The 17831-nt window shown below is 46.4% G+C and overlaps 1 protein-coding gene across 2 annotated transcripts in view; it reads left to right on the top strand.

The window, feature by feature from the left end:
- The window catches only part of Acad10 (acyl-CoA dehydrogenase family member 10), a 47829-nt gene extending 30687 nt beyond the window's left edge, over window positions 1–17142 (top strand). For both annotated transcript variants that reach the window (XM_010604477.3, XM_010604478.1), the window contains exons 12-22: window positions 1464–1609; window positions 2163–2336; window positions 7278–7678; window positions 11022–11162; window positions 11562–11699; window positions 11801–11891; window positions 12769–12927; window positions 13348–13520; window positions 15511–15654; window positions 16307–16384; window positions 16639–17142. In XM_010604477.3, coding sequence (XP_010602779.1) covers window positions 1464–1609; window positions 2163–2336; window positions 7278–7678; window positions 11022–11162; window positions 11562–11699; window positions 11801–11891; window positions 12769–12927; window positions 13348–13520; window positions 15511–15654; window positions 16307–16384; window positions 16639–16779 — 1786 coding nt within the window. In that variant the 3' untranslated portion in view covers window positions 16780–17142. The remainder of the gene's footprint in view (window positions 1–1463; window positions 1610–2162; window positions 2337–7277; window positions 7679–11021; window positions 11163–11561; window positions 11700–11800; window positions 11892–12768; window positions 12928–13347; window positions 13521–15510; window positions 15655–16306; window positions 16385–16638) is intronic.
- The last annotated feature ends 689 nt before the right edge of the window (window positions 17143–17831 follow it).

Raw genomic sequence — 17831 nt, 5'->3', positions numbered from 1 at the left:
TCTCTATGGTTATCTGGGAAATTATTTCTGTTTTGAATTTTTCTAGAGCCTGATTGATCTGTTTTGTTACTTCCTGTGCTTTGAGTTCAGGGTGTCCTGGTGGTTCAGTATTGGCCTTTTCATCCTCATTTGCCCTACTGTTTGCCTTTGGTGAACTGGAAGTCTGTCCTTGTGTCTTGCTTAAGTATTTTCTCATTTTTACTTTTGTTGTCAGACTGTCCTTGGTTTAATCTCTGGATTATCACCGAAATCTTCCTGATATAGTTGCGCCGTAGCTTCTGTGTCTCTAATGACCCACAGACATTCTCATTTTGATAACATCAGAGAAAACAGCTCATCAAATCAACCGCAATGCTTTATCCCAACTGATACAATCAGAGTCAGCAACATATTAAGATAAAGCACAACTTGGACACTGACCACCGGTAGTAGTCACTAGTCTATCACCCTTAAATCATTTGAATTAAATTGAAATCAAGAAGCAGTCCAGAACATGTCTGCAGTGAACAAAATTTCAATATACTGTATTTACCATTTAATGGCTCAGACAGAGCGAGGATGCAAGACCCCTGATCTCAGTTAGCTGATGGCTGAAGCCCCTGAGCTGACTGACCTCGGGCTGCAAGGCCCAGACTGAGTTCCCCATCTTTCTGAATGGTTGAACTCCGCAATGTTCTATTACAGGTTTCCCACGCCCTTTCTTTAAAGATGTTCAAAGTTGGGAACTCAGAAAAATACCCTGGATGACCACCTCTGCCTCTGCAGAGTGGGTCCAAAGACTGGCACAGTCAGGAGGACTGAGAGTGGGGGGGTCATGGGGGTTCAGGGGCGCCCGCCCAGCTGCCTTCCTGGCGCTGGAGCGATGGCGGCTTGGCTGGGAGCAGGTGTGGCTCTCCTTCCCGCGGTGGATCGGGGCCCAGCCTACCTCCCGGTGCTTGAGCCATCTGTGTCACCTTTTCTGACCTGAGCTAGTACATAGATTCTTGAAGCATCAATTCCTCCTACATTATATTTGTTAGAATCCAAATGATTCAGGAGTGAAGATTGAGACTCTACCTTTTGTGGCAAGCGTATTAAAGAATGTGCAGATTGTTTAAAACCATCACAGGGTGGGAGGGCGTCATTACCAGAACCCAGATAGGGTAGATGGAATGGGAGGACTCCCTGGCCACAGCTGTGTCCCTCAGTAGAGGGACTCAGCCAACTTTCAGCTCTGTGCAGAGAGGGAGCTGGGGGAATAAGTAGCCAGGCCCTCTCCCATCTCCTGTTGGTGCCTCTGATGGCTAAGTCCAGCTGGAAATCAGAGGACTAAGGGGCCCTCAAAAAATGGGCACAGTCCATGCATCTCAGGCCCTTGAACAGAGCCCAGGGAGCATGGGGAGTGGGCCAGGAGGGGCAAGCAGACCACGCCCCCATGGTCAGTGTTCTTAGAGCAGTCTCTCCATTCTTTCTTCTGCTTTTAGGTTGGACAACCTGCTCTTTCATCCAGAAAAGGCTGAGGTGCTTGCTATCCTTGACTGGGAACTTTCTACCTTAGGCGACCCTTTTGCCGATGTGGCCTACAGCTGCCTGGCTCACTACTTGCCATCCAGTCTCCCCTTGCTGAAAGGTAGGAACCGCTTGCCAGGGACAGACGGGGGTGGGGCCAGCTCCATTCATCAAGCATTTGGGGGTGAACTTGGCTAAAGTCATTTGTGATTGGGCTGGAGCTGTCCTGGTGGTTTAGGTAGGAAATGTCATTGGAGTGTTCTTGTCACACTTGGAGGAAATGAGTATAGGATGTATGTTAAGTGCCAAATATGCCCTTATAGACTTCTCTTGTGTTCTCACAGAGCTAAATTCTACTTAACATTTTAAACTAAAAAAAGGCTTTATGACAAATACAAGTTTGCTGTAAAAATATTACAGCCAACAGCAAAATAAAACAAAACCCAACTAAAATCTCTAGTAGTCCCAGATATTACCACTTAATGACATTCGGTATCTGTCCTCCTCATCTTTTCTTCTGTGTGTATGTACAGTTTTTAAACAAAAATGTGATTATATGATTTTATGACCTTTTTTCCACTTAATTGTATACTTTGAACATGTTTTAATGCTGTGAGGTATTTCTCCTACAGCTTAATTTTTAATGACAGGATTGGCTCTGTGTCTCACCTCAGGTGTCAGTGATCGGGATTTGACCCAGCTGGGCATCCCTACTGCCGAGGAGTATTTCAGGATGTACTGTGTTCACATGGGCACACCTCCAATCAAGAACTGGAACTTCTATATGGCTTTCTCCTTCTTCCGTGTGGCTGCAATCCTACAAGGAGTCTACAAGCGATCACTCAAAGGTAATGAATGGGTGGCCAGGCTGAGCCAGGTGGGTAATATGGTGCCTGTGCTGACCTAGGGGTATTGGCGTGACCAGGTTATTGAGAGCCAAGACAGCTGGAGCCCTCCTCCAGCCACAGAGGCTTTGGTAGGAGCTGTTAGGTCAGAATTCTGTAAGGTTCTATTAATCTAATCATTTGTCATACACACTTTCTTGTTGCTGAGACAAAATACCCAACACCCAAAGTTAAAGGAGTAAAGGTTTCTTTAGCTCACAGTTTGTAGAGATTTTAGTCCATAATCAGCTGGCTTCAAGGCAGGGTGGTTTGGCAGAGGAGAAACAGTTTATGGTGGACAGAACATAGCAAACAATCAAGGGAGGGAGATGAGCCTCTTTCTGTCTGTTTTGTTATATCCAGGCTAGGTTGGATTAGGCTGGTGTCAAATCAGTCAGTGGACTGATTTAGTAATCACCAGCCTTAATCCTAGCATTGAACCGTGAATCGGTCACACACTCTAGATTCAGCCACCTCTTAAAAATCCCCACCTATGACTGCATGAGGTTTAGGGGGACAGCTAGACGCAAACCATAGCAATTTTTTTGGTATTGGGGCTCAAATTCAGGACCTCAAACTTGCCAGGCAGGTGCTGTGCTGCTGAGCAAATCCCTGGCCCAACCATAGCGATATTAACTCTTTAAAATATTCTTTGTTTTTTAATAGTTCAAATAGTGTACAATGTTTTTCAGTAAAAGCATACATACACATGATAAACATTAAGTTACATAAGACAATATAAAATTATTTTCCTATCTTCTTAAAACCATATGTCAAAAACAACCTAGGAATTCTAAATTTGGGAATTTATCCTCCAAATATACGCACACATGTAAGAGAAAAAATGTTTACCCTGAAATTTCTTCTGTACTTCTGTCTTTTACTCCTCTGTCCATCTTTCTTCTATGCTTATGCTAATGTAATCATCTATGTGTATTTTCTAGTACCTTTATTTTAAATTCTTTATCCTTAAGAATTACTATAAAAGGGTCTGGGGATTAAGTATCAATATATATGTAGATATATAATATATATTTAATAACTGTATATAGCAACTTTTTTGCTTGCTTTGTTCACTTAACAGTATTTAGTAGAGGCTTTCCTTGTGACTCAGATCTGCATCATCATTCTTTTAGAACTCTAGAACATTCATTTGGATGGATAGACTGTCATTTGTTTAACCAGTTTCTTTGTGAGTGTGTATTGCTATTGCTTACAGATTTTTGCAGCCACACATAGGTTGCCAGTGAACATCTTTTTTTATACATGTGTGAATATATCTCTCAGATAAATTCCCAGAATTAGAAACTCTGGGTTAAAAGTATGAGCATTTGAGATTTTTATAGATGTTGTCAAATTGTCTAGTAAGAATGCTGCTGGGGGTGTAATTGTGTTTCTTTGATGCTGCTTTTACATACATGGGAAGATACTTTATTTAGCTAGCTGAGAGTTCTGTATTATACCTTTTAAGTTGGAATGTGTGAGAAAAAAAGGTATTGCCACTGAAACTGACTGTTGGTTAAGTGTGTGTGTCTACATGTAATGTGTGTAGAATGTTTACAAATATATATGGGGTAGAAAAGTTTTAATTCTAAATTTTACAGGGTAGCAAGTAAAATAATATATATTCCACTTGTTTTGTTTGTTTGTTTGTTTTGTACCAGGATCAAAAAACTAATATATAAAGTTATTTAAGAAGATTGAAGGGTAGAGAGGTAAAGTTTGCCTCCTATATATAGTGGGAAGGCAGAAAGAAAGAAAGCCTTTTTTCTTTTTTTCTTTTTCCTTCTTTTGCTGGACTGAGGATGGAACCTAGAGCTTAGTGCATACAAGGCAAAGGCTCTACCACTGCGCTACACCCCAGCTTGAAAGAGAGTCTTTAAGTATCCCTTGTACCCACATTGGTATTTCTAGATACCGTTCCCATCGGAGGAATCAGGACTTCTTGGAAGTGGCTGGTTTCAGGTCTCATTGGCAGAGTGTCTATGAAACAAATCTGCAACAGGCAAAGACATTGTCCAAAGGCCATAAGGGTCTAATCCAAAGATTCAGGAGCCAGCCTGGGTAGCTCCCACTTGCTAACAAGAGTCCAAGCATTGATAAGGATGCTAATAGAAATGGATGCAAACACAAGTACTTTTAAGATTCATAGGTAAGCAATGACACAAAGTGGAGATGAAGTCATATTGGTGACTTAGGAGGATGGAAACCACTCATTCTGAAAATTGGCAAATGGGATAAAAGGTCAAGCATTTCTCCTGCTTTTCCTCTACTTCAGGCTAATCAAATAATTGATGAGGGAATGTTTCACTCTGGAAAACATCCTGGAAAGAATGATAGATTTAGCTCATCGCCAGTTCACAGCCTGGAATATATTACCAGAGTTGGATAGAAAGCCTGAGTCTGCACCAAAATCGCTAAGAAAGACGAGACAGACAGCCAGACATGACATACGCCTTATAGCTTTCCCCACAGTCAAACCCGACTCTGCCCACTTCTCCAGCTCTGACTACAGATTCACAGAACACATGGGATTCAGAAGACACAGTCGGCAGGGCCACAGGGTGCAGCACAAGCAACTGTGGGTAACTGCACAAGGCAGATACCTCAATTTCTTCACGTCAAAGGGGCAGGGGAGAATGCAAAAGGAAATAAAGAGGGAGAGACTAAAACACATTCATTTGTTTGGGTCTTTGGTTGAACAGTTATCTTTCAAATTTTTTTCTTGGGCTGGGGATTTAGCTTAGTGGCGCTGTATCTGCCTCGCAAGCACAAGGTCCTGAGTTAGATCCCCAGTACAAAAAAACCCAAAATTTCTTAATCGGTCACGTGGCACATAGCTGTAATTCTAGCATCTGGGAGGCTGAGATAACTTTGATCCCAACTGGGAACCCAGCGTGAGCAATTTAGTGACTTAGTGAGACTTCCCATCTCAAAATTTAAAAAAAGGACCTGGGAATGTAGCTCAGTGTGAAGGCCTGGGTCCAATCCGCCTGCACACACACACACACACACACACACACCATTAATATCAATAATACAATCAGAATTCAAGTGTCACTCTAGCATAAGATGTGTGTGTGTGTGTGTGTGTGTGTGTGTATGTGTGTGTACACACACTTCTGGGGATTTAGGCCAGGGTGCTCTGCCACCGAGTTACTTCCTCAGCTCCTTTTTTATTGTTTGTTGTTTTGTGTTGAGACAGGGTATTGCTGAGTTTCCCAGGCTGGCCTTGAACTTTCAGTCCTCCTGCCTCAGCCATCTAGCATAAGATGTGTGTGTGTGTGTGTGTGTGTGTGTGTATGTGTGTGTACACACACTTCTGGGGATTTAGGCCAGGGTGCTCTGCCACCGAGTTACTTCCTCAGCTCCTTTTTTATTGTTTGTTGTTTTGTGTTGAGACAGGGTATTGCTGAGTTTCCCAGGCTGGCCTTGAACTTTCAGTCCTCCTGCCTCAGCCACCTGTGTACGTGGGTACCACACCTGGCTAGTTAGCTTTTTTTTTTTCTGGAAACAATATTGTGCAGACATTGATCATGTTGAAGGTGAGTGATGGACATGTGCAGGCTTATCATACTCTTCTCTCTACTCTTGTATATCTTTGCAATTTTCCAAAATGAAAAATAAAAGACAAAAGACAGGAAGAAAGCAACACATCAGTGGGTTTATGAGTACTGTGGATGTTGTCAGTTTCCCAGGGATACCCCAGGCTGGCTGGCATCAAGTTGCTTGTTCAGATTGCCACATTCTTCCAAGAGAGGCAGATGCTGTGGGGCCATTGGCTCATTGATTCCCAAGTCTCTGACTCTCTCCTGAGTGCCAGCACCTGACAGGTGGTCCAATATCATAAGCAAACAGTGTCTAGAGGGTTTCCAATTCACCCTCGTTGATCAGAGGAACAGGGCTGTCACGAGCAGAAATGCATAGAAGCAATAGCTTTCCCTCCTTTAAAAATGGTGGCTTAGCTCTGAGAAGCCACCGTTCCCCATGTTGGTTATAGCTTTGGATTAAAAGCTAACCAGAAAAATTTCCTAGAGGGCTGCTGTGTTTTCTTTGTTCTATTCCAAATATTGGGGGAGCCGGGGATTTAGCTCAGTGGTTCAGTGGCCTGCCTTGCAAGCGCAAGGACCCGAGTTCGATCCCCGGTACCAAATACTGGGGGATAGTGGAATAGCTTGTGCTTATAAAGAATTACCATTTTAGCCAGATGGCACACCCCTGTAATCCCGGCACTTAGGATGCTGAGGCTGAGGATCAGGTGTTTAAGCCCAGCCTAGGCATTTTAGTGAGATCCTGTCTCAAAATGAAAAATAAAAAAAGGTCTGAAGATACAGCTCAGTGCACTGTATGGAATAATCCCCAGTACTGGAAAAAAAAAAAGTTGGTGATAGATGAAAAAGAGGACCATGAGAGTTAAATGTGAATGAGCTCTGCAATGCTGGTCTTAATTACTGATCCAGGCAAGGTGGTGCCTAGAAAGTGGCCATTCACCCAATCAGTCTCGACAGTGCTATCAAATTCCTAGTAGGGCTGGTCTAGGAAAATGCAGGATGTCTTACAGCTGCTGGTTCAGCAGGAGTGACAGGCTGCCACTGACTCTGGAGAAGAAGAGCTGAAGAGCAGGGTGCAGGCAAAGCCGGGTTTGACTTCTTCCTGGCCAGCTGACCTACAGCTTGAGTCAATTACTTCCATCTCTAAGATCCCATTGCTTTGTCCACAAACTGGGACAAGTTGTGTTGCTTTGGGAATTCAGTGAGTTCTAATTGTTCTCAGCACAGCATCTGGTACATAGCAAGTGCCGAGGTCCTGATAGTGGCTGCTAGTGGAATGATCATTGTATCACAAATCACCATTGTTAGGAAGGGTGTTTAAGAGTAATCACTAGTTTTCTTTCCTTCTGTTCAGGTCAGGCAAGCTCAGCAAATGCTGAGCAAAGTGGAAAGTTGGCTGAATTCATGTCTAACCTGGCATGGGATCTTGCAACCAAAGAAGGATTCCGGGTTTTCAAAGAGATGCCAGCTGCCAAACCGTTAACAAGGTCCTACCACACTTGGGGTGGTCCATGGTCGCTGCTGAGCCCCAAGGGCACAAGAAGCTACAGCTCTGTCCCACATGCTCCCCCAGCTCATGCCTCGAAGGGAGTGCTGGTCTTCTCGGTAGAAGGCCTCTCCCCATGGGCCAGAGACCTGTATGATCGGCTGCAGCGGTTTATGGAGCAGCATGTGTTTCCCCTGGAGCCAGAGCTGCAGAGACACCAGGCCTCAGTGGACAGATGGACCCCGTCCCTGCTGATAGAAGACCTTAAGGTCAGGCAGACTATGAAAGAGTCGGGGTGGCCTTGTTAACATGCAGACCCCACATATTTGTGCTTTCCAGATGGGGAAGAGAAGAGAGGTGGACACAGCAGAATTGTCTTGGCTTTCCACTATCATCTGAAAGAGCAGCTCCCCATTACCCAGCTTGTGTGTGTGTGTGTGTGTGTGTGTGTGTGTGTGCGTGCACGCACGCGCGTGTGTGTGTAATTGGTTTGTTTTTGCTGAGTAGTCCAGGTTGGCCTTGCATTTGTGGTGATCCTCTTGCCTCAGCCTCCCAGGTGTGTGCTACAACGCCCACCTGTCCTGTGTTCTTGTGTGAAAGAGGAATGCTGTCTTTAGCTTACAAAGCTGGAGCAGGTAGGCTTCTGTTTCCAGATTTGAAACTGCATGCTCTGTTGGGTGATAAAGTCTCTCTAGAGAATCTATAATATCAAAGCCACAAGGGCAATGAATTGTAAGCTATGTCTGATGTTGAATTCAATGACTGCTCTTTGGTTGGTAAACAGAAATGCCTGCTACTCTTTGTCAGGGTTAATCTTGGATTGAGTTGGTTTTTAAGTTGGGGTCTTTAGGAGCACAATGCAACCAGCATCTACTTTTCTAAAAACTAGCATTGTCAAAACTGGGCATGGTGGCACACACATGAAATCTCAGATATTTGGAAGGCTGAGGTAGGAGGATCGTGAATTTGAGACTAGTCCGGGCAACTTAGTGAAAGCCTGTCTCAAAAAAAAGAATAGGGATGTGGCTCAGTGCAGGGCCCTGGGTATAATCCCCAATTCCACTAAAAGAGGAAGCAAAAAGTTCCCCAAAATTCTCTGCTCTCTGAGGTAATCATTGTCAACAACTTGGTATATTATGCTCGCAACATTTCCTTTTTGTGATAAATATATCATATATCATTCCTGTGTTTCAGTGAAATTCTATTATACATTCAAGTCTACCAGCTGCTTTTTAAATTTAGACTCCTGGAAACACACGGAGATCAACCTCTAAGGGCTCTACAGTGTATAGATGCCCCATATTTATCCTGCCCCTGGTTGAAGACCACTGTGCTTATGACACAGCAAGCAGTCTAGGTGCAAAGTCAACTTTGGGTCACTTAAGCAGCAAAAGACGTCAGACAGTGGTATTATTGACAGGGACGCAGAGGAGCTGCCTTTAGAAGATATGGCAGGCCACAAGGCAAAGGAGGGCCATCTACCTAGAGAAGCCAGTGCTTTTTCCTTTTTCTTTTTTGGTACCGAATATCGAATTTGGGTCCTTGCGCTTGCAAGGCAGGTGGTGGCACCATTAAGATAGGTAATAAAAAGCGGTTCATGAATGAGATATTTGTTAGTTATCCATCACTATAAAAAAATACTTGAAATAGTCAACTTAATAAGAGAGGTGCTTTATTTGAGGGAGTTTAAGAGGCTTCATTCTGGTAGGTTGACTGCATTGTTTTGGCACATTATGGTGAGTGCTTGCAGCACCCAGCAAGCTGTTCACCTCATGACCAGGAAGTGAAAGAGAAAGGAGAAACAAGGATCCCACAATCCCCTTTGAGAGCTCATCCCCAGTGACCCCAAGGCCTGCCACTAGGCCTCACCCCTGAAAGTTTCCACAACCTCCCAAGAGCTCCAAACCAGGTGAGCAAGCTTTTAACACATGGGTCTTTGGGGGAACATTCCAGATCCAAACCCTAGCAAGACCATTCAGAAATGATAAACACTACCAAATCATCATCTGCAAGGTATTTGCCAAGTCACCCTCCCGTCACTTCCATGTGAAATGCCCTTCCCTCCATGCTGGGCAGCATGCTTCACCCTTGCCCACCTAACAGCCTGGCCGATGCAGAATGTGGGTACTATACTCAGGCGGTGAGCACCTCCAGACTGGAAAAGCTCAGCCTATGGTGGTACAGTAAACACCTACTGTGGTACACATTCTCCTTATAGTCACACCTGAAGGGATTCATAATGGTAACTAAGATTTTTGGGTAGAGAGATGAAATCATAGCTCATCACTTTTATCCAAAATGTCGTAAATGAGAAGTGGTATTTGGCTGTTTTCTATGCTTTTCAGAAATCCTATGATATAAGCATTATTATCTTCAATTTAAAGGTAAGGAAAGGGATTTGTGCAGGGTACACAGCTGCAATTAAGAGCACCTGGGTTTAAATCCAGCTCTCCAACTCAAATTAAGATGGTTTTGGTCTTCTCCCCTCCTACAAGCAGATGATTCTATCCACTTCCTCTTACTGCCTTTCTTAGAATTCCCTCACTTCCTCCTCCTCCCTTCCCGTCCTTCTTTATTTGTTCCAATGAATCTGCACTTTTTAATCCTTAGTCATTATGCTTTGTGCTGATTAGCTCAGTGCAAATAGTGAGCGAAGTCAGCTACTGATTCTGGAAGCATAGAGCAGATAGCTGGTATCCCCTCAGGAAGAAGCGGACAGGAGATTGATGATGTCCATGATCTCTGCTACTCATTGCAAACCCTGACTTCTGTGGCAGGCTCTTTCTATTCTGTTATTTCCTCTAGTTTTCACAACAACCTGGGAAGGTGAGTGCTGTGGACATGGGTGAATTTGGCCTAGCGGGTATCCACTCCCCACTTCTCTCTGTAGCGGCATCCTGGTTCTACTTAGGGGCATTCCTTTTCCCCTGTGGAGACATTCTGGAAGAACTGTCAGTTAAGGTACCAGCTGGCCCTGCCTGGGCAAGAAGTGGGCACTAGAGCCAAAGCTAGGCCAGCCAGATTCTCCCTTCCTGGAATTCGAAGAAGTGTTTTCCACATGGAAAACAGTTGGTGCTCAATCAGAGCACAGCATTGGGGTCCAGCAGGACCGCTGACACCCTCTCCAGTTCCCGTCCATTTCTGAGTCGCCTTCTCCCATCTCTGTCCAGTGTTGGAGCTCCAGCTAGGCTTCCCTCGCCATCTCTTTTTTTTTCCTGTAGTTACTTGCCATCTGTTTCTGTGGTTTCTGCTCAGCAGTTCTGATGGGAGGGTGGGTACATCCTTGTTTCACAGATAAGAAACATCCAGGGCCAGGGATTTAGCTCGGTGGCACTGTGCCTGCCTTGCAAGCACAGGACGCTAAGTTCAATTCCTGGTACCGCAAAAAAAAAAAAAATTCCAGAGAGAAAATCTCTTCTCCAGTCTCCCAGTCACGTGCATCTTGTGTTTATTCACAGGCTCATATCCAGCCAGTGTCCTTGTTTTTGAAAAAGCACGCGCTGTATCTTTGGCTGCCACCGTCTTCCTTCCAGTTCCTTGCATTGTGTTCCCTGGATTAGAATAAAACTTCATCAGTTGCTGGGCTTCCCTGACTTGCTTTTCCCATGACAGGAGAAAGCCAAGGCTGAAGGACTTTGGAACCTTTTCCTACCCTTGGAGACTGACCCTGAGAAAAAATACGGAGTAGGACTGACCAATGTGGAGTACGCACACCTGTGTGAGGTCATGGGCATGTCGCTGTATGCTCCCGAGGTACCTTCTCTGAAGCTTCCTCAGCATGCTAGTCCTAGCCCTCCACGGGAATATATCCCCACGCCTCGTTGGTTGCCCTCCTGCACACACAGTCTGATTCGGGGGCACTCATATGAACTTGGACTTCGTATCGGGAGGCAGCTGGCTGTAGCTAGAACTGGAATTGGAGCAAGAGAGGACCTCAGGGTGGGCTCTCCTGGGACCATAGGAACCACTTGAGCCTTGGGCTCCTAACTTCAGTCCTTCCACTCAGATGGGGTCCACAGTTGAACCCCAGGGTCTGTGATTCTATTTCCAAACTGAAGAACCTCTTGAGTTGTAAGAGGGGTCTGAGACATGAAATTGACATTCTCAGTGTGGGAATGGGCATCACCAAGTGCTCTTTTTTTTTCTTTTCAGATATTCAACTGCTCTGCCCCCGACACAGGGAACATGGAGGTCCTGGTGCGGTATGGCACTGAAGAGCAGAAGGCCCGTTGGCTGACCCCTCTGCTGGAAGGCAAGGCCCGTTCCTGTTTTGCAATGACTGAGCCCCAGGTACCTGGCTGGGTTGTCCCCACCTGCTGAGCCCCCACAGGCCTCTGCCTGCAGGGAACAAGGGACACTGGCCGCTCTAACAGGAATGTGCCCCTGTGTAGGTTGCCTCATCAGATGCCACCAACATCGAGGCTTCCATCAGAGAGGAGGATGCCTTCTATGTCATAAATGGTCACAAGTGGTGGATCTCAGGTATCTGGCCTGAAATTGCTTTTCAAGTACACGTCATTCAGTCTGTATCAACAAGCAGGTCTCCTGATGGTAGGAAGGGGACAGCCTCTTTTTTCTCAGTTGACACTACAGAGATTCTGTCACCATGCCCCTAGGAGAGGCAGCAAACACTAAGAATAAGAATTTGCTGCATGGGGAGTACTGTTCTCACTCACTGCTTGTAGGGGCGCAGCATCACCAGACATCCACACCTGTGGCCATCTCCACCTACACACGGCTCTGGGAACGTCTTCACTCACTCTGCTCACTTCATTCTCCCCCAGCAGCTCCCTTGAAAGGGCAGAAGGTCACTTCCTCCGTGGCTTCTCCTTACACCTAAGGGCTAGCGACAACCTAGCCTTCAGGCTGATCCCCATAAGCACTCTGTGGGTCCCACCTCACTGAGCCCCGACACTTCCCCAGAAGTCAGGTGTCATGATTCCTATTTGACAGAGGTAGAAACCAGGGCTCAGAGAGTGATGAAATCCCCTGCCGAAGGTTCCAGCCCCCAGCTGGCAACTAAGGAACCCAGAGTTCAAGATTGTTTTGAGTCCAAGTCTGGTGCCTAGAGTCATTATAGGCTAGCAGGGATGAAATAGCAGTTTTCAGTGTCTTGTCTCTAAATTATATTTTTAAATCCAATGTGAAACTTAAATGTTTGCTCTTACAATGCTAGATTCATGCCTCACTAGGACAAAACTCAGTTTGCTTTATTTTTCATCTGGAGCCCACAGATGCCCATCTAATGATGTCCTGTCCCACAGAGCTCTGTCTGCTGCTGGCCCAGCCTTTCCTGGGCCAGGACCTCATGGGGACAGAGACATAGTGACCTGGTGTTGGCTCTCTCCTTTCCTGGCAGGTGTCATGGATCCACGCTGCCAGCTCTGTGTGTTTATGGGGAAAACAGACCCACAGGCCCCAAGACACCAGCAGCAGTCCATGCTCTTGGTTCCCATGGATACCCCCGGGATAAAGGTCATCCGGCCTCTGACCGTGTATGGGCTGGATGATGCACCAGGTTAGCCCTCCCAGGGTGGGTCACACCAAGGCTGGGTCCGCTCCTAGGGGGCAGGGTCTGTTCCCAGAGGAAAGGCTTTGAGCAGGGTGAGGGTCTCTCTGCTAACAGTGCTCACATTTTCATTTTTGGCACTCTCAGAGGAGCCCTACACTATTAGAGTCACATGCTAGGGAGTTTCAGTTTAAGCTTGCTTTGTTACATTTGTATAAAAGAAATGACAAAATATTTGTCCTTATACATCTGTGATTCTTTTCCCATCTTTAAAAGGCTCCTTCCTGCCCCTTTAGCCATGACCCAGTAAAAAGGCTAAGTAAGGGACAAGAATATTGTTGGCAGATGATCAGATCCAAGGGAAGGAAGAAACATATCCAGGAAAGAAGGAATGACAGTCATTCAAGGTGGTGTGCTTGGGTCTTTCAGGTGGCCACGGTGAAATCCAATTCGAGAATGTATGTGTGCCCAAGGAGAACATGATTCTGGGTCCTGGCCGAGGCTTTGAGATTGCCCAGGGCAGGCTGGGACCCGGCCGGATCCATCACTGCATGAGGCTCATTGGGTTCTCAGAAAGGGCGCTGGCGCTCATGAAGGCCCGCGTGAGTGCCTCCCTCATGCCCACACCGACTCAACCGCCTGTGCTGTGCTGGTAGATTCCAGATCTTACTCTTTTCCGAGAGCAGACTAACAGGTGAAGCTGAGAAGCTGCACCCCCACATTTGCTTTGCATCTGCTACTTTGCTGCCGCTTGACACTGGGAACAGAAAGGGCTGCTGAGGTGACCAGGAATGAGAGGCCCCGCTCCCTGGCAGCCAGGGGTGAGGATCCCAGGCCCAGAGGGCCCCTGGCTGTGGAGAGCCTGCTTTTGGTTCGGCACTAACAATCAGATGCCAGAGCAGACCATCTTGCTTGTTTTTGCCCCTGGGATTCCAGCATCAGGTTTTCTACCACCCTCCTCTCCCACACATCCAGAAAATGTACTCTGCTGTGACTCCCTCAAAGGTTGGAAGCATATGTAAAAGAGCCACTTGCAGGGACCAGAATTCACATTAGGTGTATTGATTTCACAGTGAAGTGAACCCCTGATAAAACAAATACCTCATGAGAAATGCTCTACAGAAAACAAAGGCCATAGGGTCATTTTGAATCCTGGGCAAACCTTCTGTGATTTATATGTTTTTGGCTGAGACAGACCAGTTCTTTTTTCTTTAAAAATTAAGTGCTCCTCAACAGGTTCAGTTATGGTAGTTTAGCCACATATGGTGTTAAAACTCAGGCCAACTTTTAGCAGAGCAATTTGTAGTTTCTCTCATTTTTTAATTGTTGGGTTTTTGAGACAAGGTCTCACTCTACTGCAGGCTGGACTCAGACTTGTGATTGGTTGGCCTTGGAGCTGACCATCATGGAATGAACTTCTGAAACTGTGAGCCTAACTAAACTCCTCCTCCAAGTTACAAGTGTTGGGTATTTTGTCCCAGTGATGGAGAAGTGACTAAAGCACTCAAAAGATGGGTGGGAACCTATTTCTTCACATAGAGCGGTGTTTACTATATACTCTTAAATTTCAGAAAGCAGGTGACAAAGCAATATATAGTGATTATTTCATGTTTTATTTAAAAGTATATGTATATATTATAAGTACACAAAATGTCTAGAAGGTCATGCACCAAAAATAAATATTAACTAGATAATTGAATGGTTGTTTTCATCTTTTTTTGGCCTGAAAATTAATAGTTTTTCTGCCATGAGATATATTATTTGTGTAGAAATTATTTTGATTTCACATAAGTTAACTAATAAAACAAGAGGAAAAAATAATACTGGTAACCTTTTCTAAGGCCTCATGGCTTTCAGACTTTAAAATCTCCTTTGCAAGCCAGGTTTGGTGGTGCAGGCCTATAATCCCAGGACTCAGGAGGATCAACTTGATTGTGAGGCCAGCCTGGGATACATGGAAAATTCAAGGCCAGGGGCTGGGGATTTAGCTCAGTGGTTATGCTGCCTGCCTCGCAAGTACAAGGACCCGAGTTCGATCCCCAGTAACAAAAAAATAAAAAAGAAGATTCAACGCCAGCCTGAACTACATAGAAAGACATTGTCAAACCCCACCACCACCACACACACACAACACAAAAATTTAAAAATAAAATTCTTGCAGATTAGGCAGCTCTGGCTCAGGGATGTGAGGCTGGCTATGGCCAGTAGGGGGTGGCCTCCCCCCTCTGTGTCAGGTGAGGCTTCCACTGCGACTCTACTTCCTGGAGTAACCTTGAGCCAGATGCTGGCTCAGATCTGAAGGCACAGTTCCTACCCGCCCAGAGACGGCCACATTGCTGCAACAAGGGGTTCTTGAGGGGATGTGAGCAGCCACCACAAGGACTGGACTGATGTGGTCTGTGTGAATGTTACCTGCATCGAGACCTAACCCTGGAAAGCGCCTGGGCTGGCGAGCTGGTGAATGGCTGAGAAATAGCATGCGCCTGCTTTCACACTCCTCTCCTGCCCTGTCCTGTCATGCCTCCCCACCTCCGCAGGCCACCGGCCCCTGAGCCTCTAGAGACTCAGCATGGCCCCAACTCTGTCTCATAGGTGAAGTCCCGCGTGGCCTTCGGGAAACCCCTGGTGGAGCAGGGTACAATCCTGGCCAACATTGCCCAGTCTCGTGTGGAGATCGAGCAGGCACGGCTACTGGTGCTGAAGGCCGCCCACCTTATGGACATGGCAGGAAATAAGGTAGGAGGCCCAGGGGCCCCCTCCAAGGGCTTCCTGGATGACAGAGGTCTCAAAGTCACAGTGTAAGAATCTCTTCCCTCTTTGCATGACTCTTTAGTATGTGTATATGCTGCTGAAGCAAGCACTCTGCACGGCTTTTTGCATTAGTTACTTTACTTTGGTTCTGCTTGGAACTGTTTTGGCAGTCATTCAAAACCGAAAAAGGACAACTTTCTAGACTTCCAGGGCATGTTGGTGTGGGAGTCAGGGACCCTTTCTTGCCCTAACCCAAACACAGAATCAGCCAACAAAGGGGCTTATTTCCAAGGATGACATTGTCCATTAAGGCTTTCTCGATGCCTGGAATGACCAGGCACAGTGCCCACACTAAGTCCTGCCTTGTGCAGCTCTCTGGACAGCCTCCATGCCCTTACCAGCAGGCCCAGTTAGGGGGACAGCAGGTGGCCCAAGATGGAGTTGGCTGTGGCCTGGCTACAAGTCATAAGCCACTCCCCTCCTATGCCGAGTCACCCTCTTACCTGTACTGCTGATGCGCTGATGATCCAGCAGGACCTCAGTACCCCTGATTTTTGAGTCCTTATATTTTGGGGAACTGATTGTTCTTGCAAGCTGTCTGCCCTTGGCTCTTTATAACCTCATCTTCTCCCTGCAGGCTGCAGCTTTAGATATTGCCATGATTAAAATGGTAGCCCCATCTATGGCCTACCGGGTGATTGATCGTGCTATTCAGGTGAGCATGGACCAGGTGAGTGGGTTTGTCTAAATCAGTGGCAGCAGATGGGAAACTCTCACCTCCAGCTGCATGATGTGAACCCCTGACAGCTGCCCTTAAGGCCCACTCACTATGCATGTGATTTTCGTTGTCCTCTTCAAAACAACCCTATAAATTGGGAATGGTGGTCAAGTGTGTAATCCTAGCCCTCAGAAGGCTGAGGCAGGAGGATGCTTTTTTGCATTCCTCCCTTCCCACTTTGTGTCTTCCAGGCCTTTGGAGCAGCAGGCCTGAGCAGTGACTACCCTCTGGCACAGTTCTTTGCCTGGGCCCGAGCACTGCGCTTTGCTGATGGCCCTGATGAGGTACACCAGGTCACCGTGGCCAAGATGGAGCTGAAGCAAAGGACTTAGACCCATGGGCAGCGCGAGCTTGTATCCCTGCTGGCCAGCCACACCCCAGTTTAGTAAAGGGTGTGCTTGGAAAGCATCCCACTCATCCTGGAGGCATGCCTCCCAGAGGAATCTGTGAGGAAGGGGAAGAGCTGAGAGCTGAGGGGTTTGGTACAAAGCCTGGAAACCTGGTCTTCAGTCTCTTGGGACTGGCCTGCAAGCCACTGCCTCTGAGCTTCCTCATTGGACTGTCTACAAGACAGAACACTAATGATAATGTTATTTTGGAAGGGGACACAGAAGAATAAGAAAGTACACCTCAGAGTCTGAACTTTCTATGTCATATAAAAAAAAAAAAGACAGAATAAAGACTCCTTCTCAGGCCCTGTGTCTCTGTTGCCTCCTCACACCTCCATTTCCATGGCATCCTGCCTTGACTCCCCATAGTTCCCAAGTCCAATAACTGACTAACTCTGTACTCTGCCCATATAAGCTACCCCAGAGAACTGGGTGTGATGGGGAGGCATATAATCCCAGCCACTCAAGCTAAGGCAGAAGGGTTACAAATTCAAGGCCAGCCTGAGCAACTCCAAAAACCCTGTCTCAAAAAAGTGCTGGGATTGCATGGCCACCACCCATTTCAGGACCAAAACCTGCATCGCTCAACTGTGCAGATTTGACTTTTAGAGTGCTGCTTTCCCTGAAAAGTGCCCATCCGCATGCCACAAGTGGGACCAAGGATCCCAGGATGCAGTGCGTGTCCTCATATATGCTGGCCCCCAGCCACACTTGAGAAACTGCTTGTTGCTGGAGGAAGATGAAGTAAAATTCCAGCCCCTGCTAACTGTCATTACAACACCAGTGCACAGCAAGGACCTGGCAGGATCCTAGCAGCCCAAGTTCTGCTTTGGGCCTCAGGAGGGAGAAGAAGTTTTTTTAAAGGAAGCAGCTATGGCCTGGCATATCACAATGCCCTAAGAATTTCTCTCATGGCTTCTGAGGTTAACCTTGCTTTGCAGTAGTGCTGCTGCACAAAGGGGTGCAAATAGCTCTCAGAGCAGTGAAAATAGAAG

This window comes from Fukomys damarensis, unplaced genomic scaffold, assembly GCF_012274545.1.
Source record: "Fukomys damarensis isolate Sample0158 unplaced genomic scaffold, DMR_v1.0_HiC HiC_scaffold_12, whole genome shotgun sequence".
In the NCBI taxonomy this organism is placed as follows: Eukaryota; Metazoa; Chordata; class Mammalia; order Rodentia; family Bathyergidae; genus Fukomys; species Fukomys damarensis.
The sequence above is the reverse complement of the archived record's forward strand: the minus strand, read 5'-3'. Positions and strand labels throughout refer to the sequence as shown.